The following is a 16,147-nucleotide window of genomic DNA, read 5'->3' as shown; positions in this document are numbered from 1 at the left end:
AAAGGACACAGAGTCACGAAATAGTTAGGATAACCTTGATAACAAATTATTCCTGAACTAACAGGAGCTTAACATAACGAGGATTTATTTCTTCCTCACACTACATGAGGAAGGGGGAATACGTTTGTCAAAATTCAATGAAATGTACACTTAAAATGAATTTATTTTACTGTATGTAAACAGTACCTCAATAAAGTTGACTTACAAAAAACAAAACAATAGTATATTTTTAATTCACAAGTGAAAACATGAATACGTTATTTTTAAAAAATTAATGTATTACAGATAAAGCTAGTTTCCTTTGACCACCCTCCCAGTCCTGGTTTCCATGTTTCTCTGTCCCATCTATACCTCCTCCCTCAAATAACCCTGTTTTGAGTTTTGGACAAGTTCTTCTGAACCTTTAAAAGTGCATTTACATACACATAGAGGCACAGAAAACGTACAGTATTGTTTTGCACTTAGATGTAAGTTGTATGTGTTTCTGAAACTTGCTATTTTCATTTAGCTTCATGTTTCTGAGATCTCTCCATGTTAACACAGATAAACTGTATTTCTTTAAGTTTACATAGTAATCCATCACATGACTATACTAGTTTATTTAGCCAGGCCTTTCCCCTTCTGACAGATATTCAGGTGCTTCTCCCCTATTACAATTCACCAGTGGAGTGGGAAGTAGTGGTCACCACAGGGGTGGCCACAGGGATTACAGACAGTGTTCCAAGGGGACTTTAGCCTTATCTGTAAGGTTTAATTTTTTACAATGAGAATGCATTTATGTATTATTTATATAGTTTAAGTATTGACTTTAGTTAAAGAATTTTCTGATATATAAATTATCAAAAAGAATGAAACAAAATCAGTAATAGGGAGCAATCATCTACTAAAATGTAAGGGAAACAAAGTTCTGGGACATAACTGTGCACTCATGGTTTGAGACATAAGTATTTATTGAAAAATAATTATCTGAGCACTAAACAGTTCATATAAACACATTCTACTCAAAGCAATTATGATAAAAAACATATTGGTTACCATGGTGTAAGCATAATTAATACATGCACAAACACTCCATTTATATTTTCTGCTTTCTTCTTTTATGACTATGATGTCTTTCCCCTTCCCTGAAATGAAAGGGATGAAAACAGTTTTATCAGATATAAACCAGAACAAGTTAAAGCATACATTTAGAACAGTGATTTTTTTTTTTTAAGAGTAAATATAAAAAATGTATCATTAAAACTACAGGACAAAATCGAGATGGAGATAAGCAAAATGGATTTCTAAACTGCGCTTTGGAGCTACACTTTAAAACCAACTCTGAATATACCTACGTGGTTGATGACCTGAGAATTCACTTCAAATAGAACATACATATCACAGGAGGAATTCAGACCCTGTCTGATCTCCTCATCCTGGCTCCCGTCTCAACTCCCCACAGTTCATTCCATCTCAGGGGTGGACAGCAAAGATTATCCTATTAAGGAGTATTTCCTGCTACAACTCAGTTTATCATCTCTAAAGGAAAATTATTCACACTTAGATTTTGAGGGTACTGAATGTATTTAAGTCATCAGGGACTGATCAGACATGTCAAAAATTACTAACAAACCAGAAGTTAAAGAGCCCAATTTCTGATAGCTAATGAAGAGCTAATTTGTGCATAATTATCACATATCATTCATTAAATGAATAAAAGGGATTACTAATCAAATATTTCATTTTTGTAAGAAAAAGACTAAATCATAGCTAGCTTTAAACCTATGAACTGAATGATACTAAGATGAGCAAAATTATTAGACAGGTAAACCTTACTAATTCCTGATCTCCACTGGTCCTGGAGAGATATCATTTAAGAGCTCATTATTAGATACACACTGTGCAAATAATACTAAATAAGACATGGACCTGCCTCCAAAGAGCCCAGTCTGGCAGGGAGAGTAATCATTTAAGGTCAATAAAAAATTTGTGCTAGGCAGAGTGGCTACCAGAGGGAAAACATCAGCTCTGTTTGAATGAGTGAAAAAAAGGCTTAATGGAAATGACTAAGCTGGGTCTAAAGGGTGAGGAGGAGTTTACCAAGCAGGCTTAAAAAACACCAGGCAGCAGAACATGATGTGGGAAGGCACGGATGAGCAGTGTGGATGAGGAACTGTCTGTATTTGGGGCGGGCAGGCGGGCTAGAGCAGAAGTTACTTGTTTCATGGAGCAGAGGGTGAAACACAAGGTAGACAGGTGGGTGCCCTGATCCTGGAGGTCTTGAGAGCCATGCTAAAGAATGTGAGTGAACTTTACCACTAAGACTCTTAAGAAGTGAAAATTCACTCTGGTAGTAGGATTGGATGGATCCACATGGAACAAGCCTAGAGACAGAACGACAAGGAAAACAGCCACCGTCTTCCAGGTGACAGCACTCAGGACGGAGAGGTGGCGGCGCACACGGAACGACAACATTAAGGCCAGACAGTGCGGAATAAAAAGGAGCATCTAACGTGACCGCTGATTTTCAGCTTCTGTGAGCAGGTGCTGGACATCCCTTAACCAGGACAGGGAGTGCTGGGGGAGCTCAGGTACACACCTGATGCACCTGAGATCTAGGCAGGTGCCCAGGCAGCAGCTGGAGTACAAGACAGACCGCGGTCGATCTAAATTCATTATTTCAGTATTACTTCATCTCTCTCCAGCCATCAAAATGCTATCAGGAATATTAACAAGGGCGAAGCTGACGGACACTAAAGCTGGGATCTTCTGACTTGATAACATCCTTTGAGGAATTAGCGAGAAAGAAAAAAGGAGAAAGAGAAGGAACAAGAAAACAAGAGAGGGAGGCAGGAAGCAGCAAAGAGCGAGGCAAACACTCTGTTAATGCGGTTAACTTTCTACTTAGACGTTACTTTCGTTAAGTCCTGGTTAGGAAACACGTAATAAAAGAGCGAAACCCGCAACAATCAGGCGGATAGAGAGCTATGTCACCAGAGCTGTGCAGATTCGAACGGAAACAATCATTTACCCCACTTTACGCCTACGATCCATTTTCTCAACACGATCTGCGACAGAAGGAAGTGCTTACTTCTCAAAAGTAAACAATTTGACCCCGAATGATGCCGTGTTAGACCTACCTCTCTCTCCTTCTCCCTGAGCCCCAGCCTTTATCCTTCTCTTGATGTCTCTTCCGTTTATGTGGGCTCCTGCTCCGGTCCCTCCTGTGTCGGGAGCACTCGGCACCCTGATGGCTCCCCGCAGACTGCCGGGAGTCTACCGACGCCGACCGCCTGTCTTCATTCCTGAAACATGAAGAGCACGCGTGGGTGAGTTTTAACCACCGGTCACCAGTGCAGACCAGCCTGAAGTCCACTATTCCACATCAGACCAGTGACTGCATCTAAGTGAGTATGGTAACCTCACACTCCGTATAAGAAACACAGCTCTTAATAATATGCTTTACAGCTCTGGTAAAATAAAGAAACCACAGGCGTCCTGATGAATTACAGTGCGCTACTAAACAGACTTGGAAGCGCTGACATGTAGTCAATCACAGGGCACAGATTGAGAAGAGAACTATTTTCAGGACAGATGCGACGACGTACTTCTCCGGGCCACCCTCCGCTTTCTCCTGCTCCTCCTGCCAGTGGCTACTGAGTTCCTCCATGTGCACATTGATCACATCCCGAATCACCTTAGGGGAGAGAAGACCGCACTTCAGATTAGAAAGCTGTTCAAAAAATCAGGACTCTAAACGCAGCTAGGAAAACAATCACTGCTAACAACAGTCAATCAAGTATTTACTAAGAGCTGTGACATAATGGACAGCGGGACCCGTGCAGCTTAGAGAACGTGGGAAAGGCAACGGGCAACGCCGGGCGTGAAGGGCGGGTGGAAGCCCTGCAGGAAGGCGGTGGCGCTCCCACCGTGACTGCGAGGAAACGGCGCCTTCTTAGGAAACGCACACTAAGCACTCAGGGGTAAAGGGTCACGATGTGCATGACCCACCCCTGGGGAGTGGCAGAGCCACACGGGCCTGAATTCTGATTCCAGCTCCAGCCCCTCCGGGGCGGCCCCGCATGACTCCCCCACCAGAGGCTCTACCTGTGCTCCGTGAGGCCCCAGTGCCACTGGACACGGGCTCCAGGGCCCACGCAGCACAGGTCCACCGCGGGGGAAGAGCCGTGCACGGTGCTGCCCTCGCCCCATCTCCGCTTCTCCCTTTCTCTCCAACACTGTCTCCTCCGTGAGGCCTACACCAATCTTACCTTTCAAACAGAACTGCCCCCTCCCACGTGCTTTGATCTCACCTTATTTTGGTATTCAACAGTCTATTTTGAAAGGTCTGTTTCACCTGTTAAACAAGCTCCCTGAGGGTGGGGCCGGGTGCCATTTCTCTCTGCTTTCCCCACAGCCGTGTGCTATGTGTGCACAGCGGCTACAGTCTGTGGTCAATCTTTGCTGACATCTGTCAGTTCAGGTTCCAGTTCAGAGCAAACAAAAATGATGTAAGAATGAAGCAAGGAATGAGTAAGATGTTAAAAAAAAAAGCCATGACCAGAAATATGATTAATCACTAAAAGATCTGTAAACACAGGTTTTACAGAGGAAAGATATCTGGGATCTGTTTTTAAAATTACCAAGTGCTGGTGGGGAGGAGACAGGTAGCGAGTGGGACATAAACAGAACAGGAAGCCTTATGCTGATAATGGTTGAGGGTGGGAGATGTGTGTCTAAGGGTTCATTACACTATTCCATCCACTTCAGTGTATATCTGAGTATTTCTACAACAAAAAGTTAACCATAAAAAAAGCTGACCATAAAACTGTAAAGAACACCAGCGGCAACACTGACACCTGACGACGCGGTTATGAGACCAGAGAAGAAACACCACCAAGCAATGGAGGGGCCGCAAGACCACGAAGGTGAGGGCATGGTCCCAGACTCTACCAAAGGAGGTCACAATTGTAAAAACAGCATAAAGTTAAGCGCTGAGCCCTGCGGTGCAGAGTGCAAGTGCAGTCAGTCAGCAGACGGCTCAGAGCCAACAGCACCTCATGCAAACAAGATTTAAAAGAGCAAAACAAAAAGCATTTCAGATGAGAAAATGACACGTATTAGGACACGGAGGTAGAAATAATCTGTGATCAGATACAGTTTAAGAGACATGCCCAACTAAAACAAAAGAAAACGCTTGGTAAAATGAGGCCAGATTACAGAAGGTCTGTGAAATATAAAGGAAAGTAAGAAATAATGTGGTAACTAGAGATTCAATGAGGAACTTATTTCTAGAGTCGGAGCAAAGTGACTCGTACCAAAAAGTCATCAACTCTATCTACTAAATGACATCTGAAAATAAGTCTAGATGGATATTGAAACTAATGATATTAAATTTTATAATATACATAACATATATCTTACACTATAAATTATACATAATTTATACCAAGACATTTCTTAAGTCCAAATATTTAGTAGAGTATGTAAAAGCACACTGAAATTTCTGCCCAAAAAAGGTAACTATTTATTGAACAATTTCTTTGTTCACATGCATTATTTCAATTACTTCTCACAATAACCCTGCAAAGTCTGTATTATTATAAAATGAAAAAAATTAAATCTTAGAAAGCTCACATAACTTGCCCAAGTCAAACTGCCAATGATAAACTGCAGAATCAAAACTCAAGCCCAGGTCTCCTCTCATGATGTAGTATCATCTTCTCAAAAGTGGTACTTTCCTAAGACTGTACAACCTCTTTATAAAAAGTCTCTGTACCCCGAAAAGCCTTTGTCTGGTAAAGGGCGGGTCTGAAAATGATGGAGCAGATATAAATCAGGTGTGGCTATCTTGGGGCCACTCTCAGAAAATCTCTAAGGAACTGTGGAAATCCACAGGACAGACGACAACTATCTAAAGGAAATTTCTGTTTTCAACAAAGCTCTGTAAGATTATGTAAAACTCACCTCAGTATATGATTTTTTGGTTATGTGAACATTCTTAGCTCTATAGGACTGGCGTCTTCTTTTATAATCTCTCACTTCTGCCAGGATTTCAAGGTAAGATTTTGGACTTTTTCGACTATTATCTAACCAAAAAAACAAAATAAAATCATTACATCCTCAGAAGCTTTAAATTCTTATGAATTAGCAGGAACACCATAATCATCTGATATTTCAACATGTTTTAATGTAGCACTCAAAAATATTCTGGAAATTCTACATTATGTAAATGGACTAAGTTTTTTATATCATGCCTTTTCTCTAGCCATCAGTTGAACATAAGAGTGCTTAGGTTGGGAGTCTGAGATTTACAAAAGTTGGCTACTATATATAAAAACAGATTTAAAAAAAAAGTTTCTGCTGTAAGCACAGGGAACTATGTTCAGTATCTTGTAATAACCTTTAATGAAAAAAGTATGAAAACCAATATACGTTATGTATATGCATGACTGGGACATTGTGCTGTGCACCAGAAACTGACATGTAATTGACTATACTTCAATTAACAACAAAAAAAGTAACAGAGCAGCTGTAACATTCTTACAGAAGGAAGGCATGCTTAATATAAAAATCAGAGAGCAGCATTTCAAGCACTAAGTAAACATCTTAATATATGTGTGAATAGCAGATGATACAAAACCATCCTATTCCAACTCCAAGTGGCCTGACAAACCACCTTAATAACACTCAAAGGATACGAGGACAATTAAGAAAGAGGAAACTGATATTTGTCTCCAACCTTGATTGACTTTAGCAGCCAAGTCTACAAAGAGATCACTGTCATTTTCAATAATTTGGGAATCCGAGCGCTTTTTCTTTGTCTCCTCGATTACAAAATCATAGAGGGCAAGACGATCAGCTTGGGTCAGATCACAAACCAACCGTTTGTGATTCAGAGGAACTTCAACAGGCGATGAAGAGTAAATCCCTAAAGTAAAAATAAAATCACAAGAATAAACAATACATGAAGCACTGTGGATTTAAGATCTACTGTACTTATCTTTAAACATGCACTTTAATAATGCAACATTAATACAAGCAATTTGTCTTCACAGTAATCCCTAAAAATACAGAACATCAGCCTGTGTGATAAATGGTCAGCACTGACTCTACCCTGAATGCTCCGTCCACAGAAAGGATGTACTGCAGACGTTCACCACTCTCTCCATCAATACGCAGTAAGACAGACCCCACGAAGGCAGCCAGTCATAACCATAAGACAATCTGCTCATAAGAAAACCTTTTAAAAGGCTACCCGTCCTGTAAAAGCAGGTATTTTCTTTCTGTTTATATGCTTTCCCCATAAAAGATGGGGGAAAAAATGCTTTCAATAGGTAATATACATTATAGTCCCTTTGAAAATAAACTATAGAAACATGAAAAATATATTAAAAAAAATTTATGAGAGACATCAAGCTAGATGCTCCATATTCAAAATGCATTTCACTTGTGCAATGACTTAGCACAAGGGACCAAAAAATAATTAAGTAGCAGAAATCTGAAACTTCCTCAGACCAGAGAAAAACAGACTGAGACTAAACCTGTTTTAATTTTCCAAAGAGGAAGCATATTGGCTTCCCCAAATTAACTGCAAAAAGTTAACAGCACCCCCCACAGTCACAAAACTTTCTAAAATCTGCTCATTAATGAGAAAGAGTAAATACAATACCTTGATATGATGTATTAAACACTGAAGAAAATTTTTGTTTTGAGATTCAAATTTTCTCAAAGAAATAAAAAAATTATTGTAACTGTAAATAAAGCAATTTAAAACAATTCTTTCTAGACTTCATTATTCACTAATGTAAACAAAGAACATGAGCTACTAAAGGAATCCTTTCAGTGTTTGCTAGGTTACCTGGAAGTACTAACTCAGGTTCACAGAACAATGTAAAATCTGTAGCTACTCTCAGATACTCATATTTGATAAAGTCTGACCCCACTGACTTCCTAGGTAGATAGGCAAAACAAAAATTCAAATAAGGGCATATTATGAACACAAAAAAAAAGAGATGGCTTTACATTTGTCTACAAATTAAGAGGAGAGCTACACTGAATCTGAGCCCATGGTTTAACAGCTACGGACACGACCATCTGTACTAGCAGAGGGGTTCTGAATTAGTGCGGAAGGGTTCCCTCCCTTTCAATCAAATCTTACTCTAATTCTGGTAGACACTAGGAAAAGCCCTCTTACGCAGTCAGATGTTAAAACGTTTAATTTTGCAATCTAAAAATAAGTTAGCTTTGATAAACTAGATTCATTTGAATATAGGCTACATATTCTGGGAGAAAAATATAAAGATTAGAAAACACTAATGTATTATAAACAAGCTCCACATTCTTTTTAAACAAAGAAGTACAATTTGCTCCTTAAAATATTTGGAGTTTTCTTTATTCATCTTAAATCTCTGTATGCTGAAGATTGATACTTAAATTCTTTGAAATTCAACTAAAATTCCAAATCAAGACTGAAATATTGTGACAGTGATTAAGATAGTTTAGCAATCTGAGTAATACTTTTAAAAGGATATCATTTGCAAAAAGGATACTGCATATCTTTAAATAAGGAGTACATTCAGGTTCCTAATTCCTCTTTATACTCACCCCAATTACTGAAAAAGAAAAAGTACAGGAAAAGTTAAACAACAAACTGCATTCAAATCATTCAGAACAGATATTTCTGACAAAAAAAGGATAAACACACTTAAATAACCTTACATTTCCATAAAATGTAAATGTTCAAATGTTTCTATACCATTTAGAGGTATATCTGAATGAGCTATAATTGTACTAATTCTGCGACCCTCTTTTTTTAACAGTAGTTTTTTTAAATTGTGGTAAAATATACATAACATGAAATTTACCATTTTAACCATTTTTAAGTGTACGTTTCAGTGGCATCAGTACATTCACACTGTTGTGCAACCATCACTTCTCTCCATCTCCACGTTTTCATCGCCCCAAACTGAAACATTAATCTACTTTTCTAATAATCTGAATTCTCATTCTTCATATTAACTTGTGTTAAAGATACAAATTCAGAATTTTACAGAAAATTCACACAGAGTCAACTTCCTAACATTAGAGACTAAAAAAATCAGGCCCATAGAAGTAAAATGATCTGTAAAAGTCTCACAAGTGGTAGTAAAAGATTAGGTCTAGAACCATCGTATCCTGTCTCTTCAGGATTCTTTAGCAGGGTACAGTGATGTTCAAATCAAGGCCACGACCCTGACATACGCCATGAAATCGAAGCACAGCAACTTGAATCTTTAACATTGAAGGAAAAAGATAAACCACTAAAGGATAAAATGATTGTTTGGGATTGAAATTAATATCCTGGTTATAAAATTAACCAAACTGTATCTATAAATAAGTAAACAGACCTAATGGTTGTTCAAGCTTTCACAAAGATTAACAGATTAAGAATTCTATACCTTGAGTTCAGACCTGATATGACTGATGAAATGAAAACATAAAAAACCTTACAATTTAGAGCATAACCAACAAAATACTAATTAAACAGGAAAATGTAAAATTGTTACTCATTCTCTCATTAAAGTAAACATCAATAAGACATTAAAGAGATTTTTGTCCTGAAGTAAAAAATTTTAAATGTGTTAAGATATTAAGTGGGCCACAAAAAATAATCTCTATTGAGAAACTGCAGAACTCTACATAAGATGAACAAAAGTTTTAAAAAGAGGGTTACAGAACATATAAAAAGTTATTCTTAACAATTAAATCTTAATTTAAGATACTACAAAAATTCAAAACCAAATAAAAGTTCCTCTTAATTACCTATTGAAAGAAATATTTATTCAAAGTAATTCTTCACTTTTGTAAAGAACTAAACTCAATGTCTAAATCGGTAAAATTCAAAACTTGGTTCTCAACCCAGCTTTCCTATTATAGCAAAGAAGTGTTAATTCACTTCTGTGCACCTCTATTTCGTCACCTAATATGAAAGGGGAAACACTTGTCCCGTCTATCGCAAGTCTGTTGTGAAAGAGCAGTGAAATACATAAAAGAGCTTCGGAAAAAAAGAATCTCTTTTAAAATACAAAAGTACTGAGGGCTTTTAGAACGAACACACCAGAACTTCATCACCTCTATCAGACAGGGCTTGTTTCCTTATCAGTCAAAACCAGATGATGGGTTAGATGATCTCCAAGTTCACTTTCAACTCCAAAATAAATTCAGTATATCTATCTAACTAGCTAAGGTCAAATAAAGTCCTTTAACTCCTCCAAAAATCAACCAACTAACTAACCAACATCTCGATTTTTAAACTGGTTCATTAACTGAACCAATAAAGGCTTCACTGGCCACAGCCCAGGAATCAAGTAAGATGAGAGTTAAACGTCTCCCTCTAAGAGTAAAACCTGGAATTCAGCAAGAGCGCACTAACTGGGACCTTCAGGACAGGAAACACAAGACACATGCTTCTGCTGTTATACGGGACCAGTGTGACGTACACCAGGGGTGGGAGACTCCCTCCTTCTGAAGTCCCAGTGCAACTGCGGGAGAAATCCAGCCCAGATACTGGCTTAGCACAACGGGTTAAAACCCTGAACATCAGCAAGCGAGAAAAGAAACCCTAACTATGGGCTGGTGAACGTAACTCAGCTAGAAAGAGGAGTGAGGGAGAAAAAAGGTCAGAAGTCCAGAGAAGGCTGCCTGCAGAAGGCTCAGAGAAGACAACGGAGAAGTCCTCGTGAAAGGAGCCGGCCACGCTCTGGCTGCACGTTACACCTGGTTCAGAAATCTACTAACTCCATTTACTCCTTTACTTCTAGGATTTTGAGGATTTAAGTTTTCTTTAAATGTCCTAAAAGCTCAAACTTTAAAATTCTAACCTAGTCTCTGCTAAACTCCATCCCAGGCAGAAACTCTTAACCCAGGTCCACAGCTGGGCAGGAAGGGACCCACAAACCCTCGGAAACTCTACATGAAACTGCACACGTGCTTTACTCCGAGGTGCGGCGGTAGAAACTGGTCTCTTTTCGCCTGTCTTTCCTTTTACTTTGCAGTTCAACATTCTTACACTTAACATTGGGCTAATTCTCAGGAGAGAGAGGAAATCTCAGACAGTCTACTCAATGGGATATATTTACTAAATAGTCACAATTTTTAAAAAATTATTTACAAGGCAATCTCACCTAGTAGGTAATTCTAAAGCATGAACCCCGAGCTAAAAGTGTCCTTGTGAGACTCTGGTGTATTTGGGCAGAATATATCTAACACATGAAGCAGACACCAAGCATATCAGTCTAATGTCAAATGTAAAACTTAATCTTTCCCATGTCACTGTTTCCACAAGGTTTTTTTCTTGAAAATTAGTAACATGTGCTATGGGAGAAAAAGTTTAATTAATTAGCTCAAACTATGATGCCACTTACTTTGATTAGAATAATCACCATCTTTTCCAACTGCAGCTCTAGCTTGTTTAATTATCTGGAATTGTGAGTCCTTATCTGTCCAAAAAAATAAAATAAAATCCGTAAACACAAATCATCAGTGCCTACAATGAAATTATTAACTGAGTTCCAGTCCAGACTCTTCGGGCATACTGAGAAACCTTCCAGAATCTTAAGAGAGGAAACACACACAATGTTGCCTAGGTAATCTGAATGCAGAATTCTTTCAGATCTAGCTAGAACCCAGTAAGTAACCAGACTTCAAGTCGTTCAGAAAACGCTATAATCAAACACACACAGTGGCTGTTACAATATCTAACATTTCTTGAATCCCAGTTAAATGTCACACACTATTCTAACCACATTACACATATTGTGTCATTCAGCCCTCACAAAGGTGCTATTATCATCATCCCCAAAGAAATTTAGGTGACAGATTACCTTGCTGAAAGTCACACATCCATTAGTGACAAAATTAGTTGAATCAGGATATTCTGATTCCAGAGGCCAAGATTTTAACCTCTATGTATGCTATGAACACTTGGAACACACTCCCGTCCTCAGTTCTATCTTCAAACTATGTGTGTGGCCAGATTTGTGTTATAACCAAGAAGGAAGGCGTCTGTCCTACTGTACAAAGCTCTGCAGGGTTTTCACTGCCTATTAATATACACCTGATCTCTAAATTTCAGATTAAGCAAATTAGTGTCACTGTAAGAAACACCATTCTTAATCATAAGCACTTATAAAACCTGTTCTTTTGATAATTCAAAAGTGAAATATTAATATCTATATAGATGTATCTCTACTAAGACATTTTAAAATTGTAACTATATTAATACTTACTCAAAGTAATTGAAGGTATCTTCGCATTCTCATAGAAAAAATCAGAATTATACATTTTATCCTAAACAGCAAAAAAACACAAAATCTTAGTGTTCTTCAGCATCAGACAATGAACTATTTTAAGATTTAACATAAACCAACAATAGATTACTATCATTTAAACACTTCTTTGTAATAATTTGTAAAATTAGGCAAGTACCATTGTACCCCACAAATGACTATTGTCAAAAAACTTCACACCATACCTTCCAAATATTGTGAATTTACTAATGCATGAATTACACAACATATACATAATAAACATATGGTACCTCTTCTTCTTTGGTATAGCCCAGTTTCCTCAATCTACAAGATACCATGTGCTTTGCTAAAGATGACTTAGGCATGTGATGATTGGAATCATAAGGGCATATCACAACTTCATCCTATAAAAATCAAACAGAAGCAAAGAAAAAAGGGTACATAATTTTAAAAAAAAATTATATATCCTTTCCTGCAGGCCTCTCCCAAAACCCCTTTGTGAGAGTATGTACATATTAAAAAAAAAACTCCCTCAGTCTCTCTCCCCTTTACAGCCTCTGCCCCTTCAACCCCTTCAAAGTCCAATTCTTGAAAGATCTGTTTACACTCACCACCTCGACAACTTCACCTAGCAGCCTGCGAGTCCTTTTGACTCCCAAACAACTCTGAAATCCTGCCACATGATTCATCCCCGCTGCCACATCCCCATTCAGGATGGCGCTGTCTCTCCTGGATTACAACAGCCCGCGTGTAGCGGCCCTCTCTACTTCAGGCCCGCCGTCCGCTCTCCACGCTGCACAATGCAGCCAGCTCGAACCCCAGGCCTGCTCTCACCGACTGTATGAACTCAGTCCAAGTACTGAACATTTCTCTGCCTGAGTCTCCTCATCTATAAAATGGGTATAATAGCAGAACCTCTCACAGAGCTACTGTGAAGATTAAGTAAATTATACAAGAGTTTATACACATAAAGCAATTCGAACAGGGCCGGGAACACCCCAAGCATTCAATAAATATAACCAAGTATTATTTTCTTAAAAGGCAAATACAATTATGACATCTTGGCTTAAAATACATTCATGCCTCTCCCACTGCTCTCATTTAAAAAAAAAACCTGGTGGAGGAGGGTACAGCTCCGTGGTAGAGCACGTGCTCAGCATGCAGGAGGTACTGGCTTCATTCCCCAGTGTCTCCATTAAAAATAAATAAATAAATAAACCTAATTATCTCCTCCCCTCTCAAAAAAGAAAAAATCTACATTCCTTAACACGGCTGACACAAGGAATTTTAAGTTCTGGCCCCTACGGACCACCATTCGCCTCCTTCACATCCTATGCCCATAACTATCCTTAACAACCTGGGTTTCCGGATCTGTGCACACCTTTGTCTCTGGATTGTGACACGTGCTGTTGATGCTTTCTCTGTGCTTCCCCTAGCGAACTCAGCTCCCTTTTTTATTTGTTAGCCTAGAATTCACTTTATCCAGAACGTCTTGGCTGTCCCACCACGCCTACAATAACCTGCCCTACAGCAATTCCAATCCACCCATCACAGATTCTGTCCCATTATAGCATAATGGCTGATTTCTCTGTATTCCCCCTCAGCACCACCAGACGGTCCACTCCGTGAGGACAGGAACTGTGACTGCTGTTCACACTTCAGTATAAAACACGCTGGCAGGAAAGTGAAGATGGGTTGGCTGCCAGACTGCACCAAGTCTAGGAATGATGTCACTTACAAGGATTTTTAAGCCAGTCACCCTCCTGAATATCAGATACTGGTTTTGCAAAAGTCAGGTACACATCGACAGCTGATTGTCAGAATTTTGGAATTTCAGAAAGGAGCTTTACAAAGGCAGGACAGCAATTAAGCACACAGACTCTTAGGAGTAAAATGCCTGGGTTCAAATCCTAACTACCACTTACTAGCAGTGTGTCCGTGGACAAATTACCACTTCTCTGGGTTTCTTTCCTCAACTGTAAAAGGCGGCTAAGAGTATCTACCTAACTCACAGGGTAATTACAAGTATTAAGTGAGGTAAGGTACAGTAAGTGGCAGATACAAAGCGCTATTTAAGTATTAATACAAGAAAACTAAATTTACTACAATGCTGTGTAAAGGATGGTGTGAAAAGGCTTGGGAGGCCCCACTCAATGGAATTCACAACTTTGACTATGGCTCTAAACAATTTTTTTAATTCCACTACGTTTTTAATACAACAAATGTGAGCGGTTTGTAGATAAATCAAATATACTTTTAATGCCTCTTGGGAATCAGTTATGTTAGTTAAACCTGAGATAAATTATGACAGCATGGTGAACGCAGAAAGAACAGCGGAGATCATGAATTATCCCACACGAGAGCGCTTCACTTCCTCCCATTCCACTGAGGGCAAAAACAAAATTAGGACTGTTCACCCTAACACACCTGCCTACATCTTTTCCCAAAGCAATCCTAACGTCCAGGAGAGTTGCTAGCACCGTCTCCTGGTGAAATCCTTTAATAATCCTAGAATCCGTGCTGCACAACCGTAAGGCAGAAAAAGGGTGAACTGCATCCTCAGGCTCTCCAGACACCGAATCTGGTGCAACTGCGGAATCCGTGCGACAGATGACAAAGCAAACCGCCGGTGGCCCGCGAGCAGCCCTCCGAGGCCCGCCCACGTACTTTGAATCACACCGCAGCCCTGCCACCCGCTCCGCACCCACCGCGGTTTCCGGGCTCCTGCGGGGCGAGGCCCGCGCGGACCGCGTTCCGGGGCCGTCGGGGCGCCGCAGGCCGGTATCCGCGTACCCCGCGGCCCTGCAGAAGTCGGACCCCCGCCCTCTCGACAAGGTCCCACGCGGACCCCCCTCCCCCGCCGCCAGGGAGACCCCAGGCTGAGGGCCCCCGGGAGGACCCCGCGCCCCTCACCTCCGCCGCCGCCTCGTCCCCGGCGTCCAGCCGGTCCAGGCTCCAGCCCAGAGACGCCGTCACCTCCTCCAGCGTCCGGCAGCAGCTCTCCACGAACTCGCTGAGCTCCTCCCGCAGCCGCCGCCGCTCCTCCACCGGCGGAGGCTCGCCCTCCATGGCTGCCGCTCGTCCGTCCGCCCGCGGGAGGAAGCGGCTGGAACGCCGGCGGCGCGCACGGGCCTCTGGGAACTGTGGGCGGGGCCACGTCGCCACGTGACGGGGGCCGCCAATAGGGAAGGGCGCCGCGAAGGGCGGAAGCCATTTTTTGGACCGTCTCTTCCGTTTCTTCCAGACGTCCCTGCCTTTTGCAACTGTTTTTGGATGCGTTTGCGCTGGGCCGTCCCAGATCGGAGTTCCCTGCCCCACCAAACTTAAGAAAAAACGGTTTATATCTACAGAGAAGTTAAAACACTAGTACAATGAGCATTCGCGTAGCCCTCCTTCAGCTCATTAATTGCTAACATTTGGCCTCTCTCGCGCTCTATACAAACCACACAGACGCAGACGCGCTTATTTTTGCCGAATTGTTTTGATAGTTGCAGATACTTCACCCCCAAAATGTCCATACGCCTCTCCTAAGGACCTTGTCCTACATAAAAACAATATATGATAAAACCTAAGAAAATTTATGATAATTTCATAATATCTAATGTAGTTCATATTCAAATTCCCCCAGTTGTCCCCCAAATTCCTTTTATAGACGTTTGATTTTTTTTTTCAACCCTGGTTCTTGTCTCTTTTCATTTAGAACAGCCTCTTCCCCTCTCCTTTTTAAACGAAGTCGTTGAATTTTTGTCAGGAACCTCAGCCAGTTGTCTTGCAGAATGTCCCTCTTTCTGGATTTGTCTGATTTTCCCCCCTTATGATTAGATTAAGTTCAAGCACTTTTGCAAGATGTGTGTACCTCTTTATCATGTTTCATAGAG

The 16,147-nt window shown here is 40.4% G+C and overlaps 1 protein-coding gene across 1 annotated transcript; it reads right to left on the bottom strand.

Moving 5' to 3' along the window:
- Positions 1–929: 929 nt before the first annotated feature.
- On the bottom strand, positions 930–15,380 carry SNRNP48 (small nuclear ribonucleoprotein U11/U12 subunit 48). The gene is made up of 9 exons (XM_031435225.2): positions 15,183–15,380; positions 12,560–12,673; positions 12,249–12,309; positions 11,385–11,459; positions 6,722–6,910; positions 5,947–6,068; positions 3,588–3,676; positions 3,120–3,284; positions 930–1,124 (listed from the first exon to the last, which is right to left on the bottom strand). Exons 1-9 carry the CDS (start codon positions 15,336–15,338, stop codon positions 1,076–1,078), a joined length of 1,020 nt encoding a protein of 339 aa, XP_031291085.1. The 5' UTR covers positions 15,339–15,380; the 3' UTR covers positions 930–1,075.
- Positions 15,381–16,147: the final 767 nt, after the last annotated feature.

Source organism: Camelus dromedarius, chromosome 19 (genome assembly GCF_036321535.1).
Source record: "Camelus dromedarius isolate mCamDro1 chromosome 19, mCamDro1.pat, whole genome shotgun sequence".
Lineage (NCBI taxonomy): Eukaryota > Metazoa > Chordata > Mammalia > Artiodactyla > Camelidae > Camelus > Camelus dromedarius.
The sequence above is the reverse complement of the archived record's forward strand: the minus strand, read 5'-3'. Positions and strand labels throughout refer to the sequence as shown.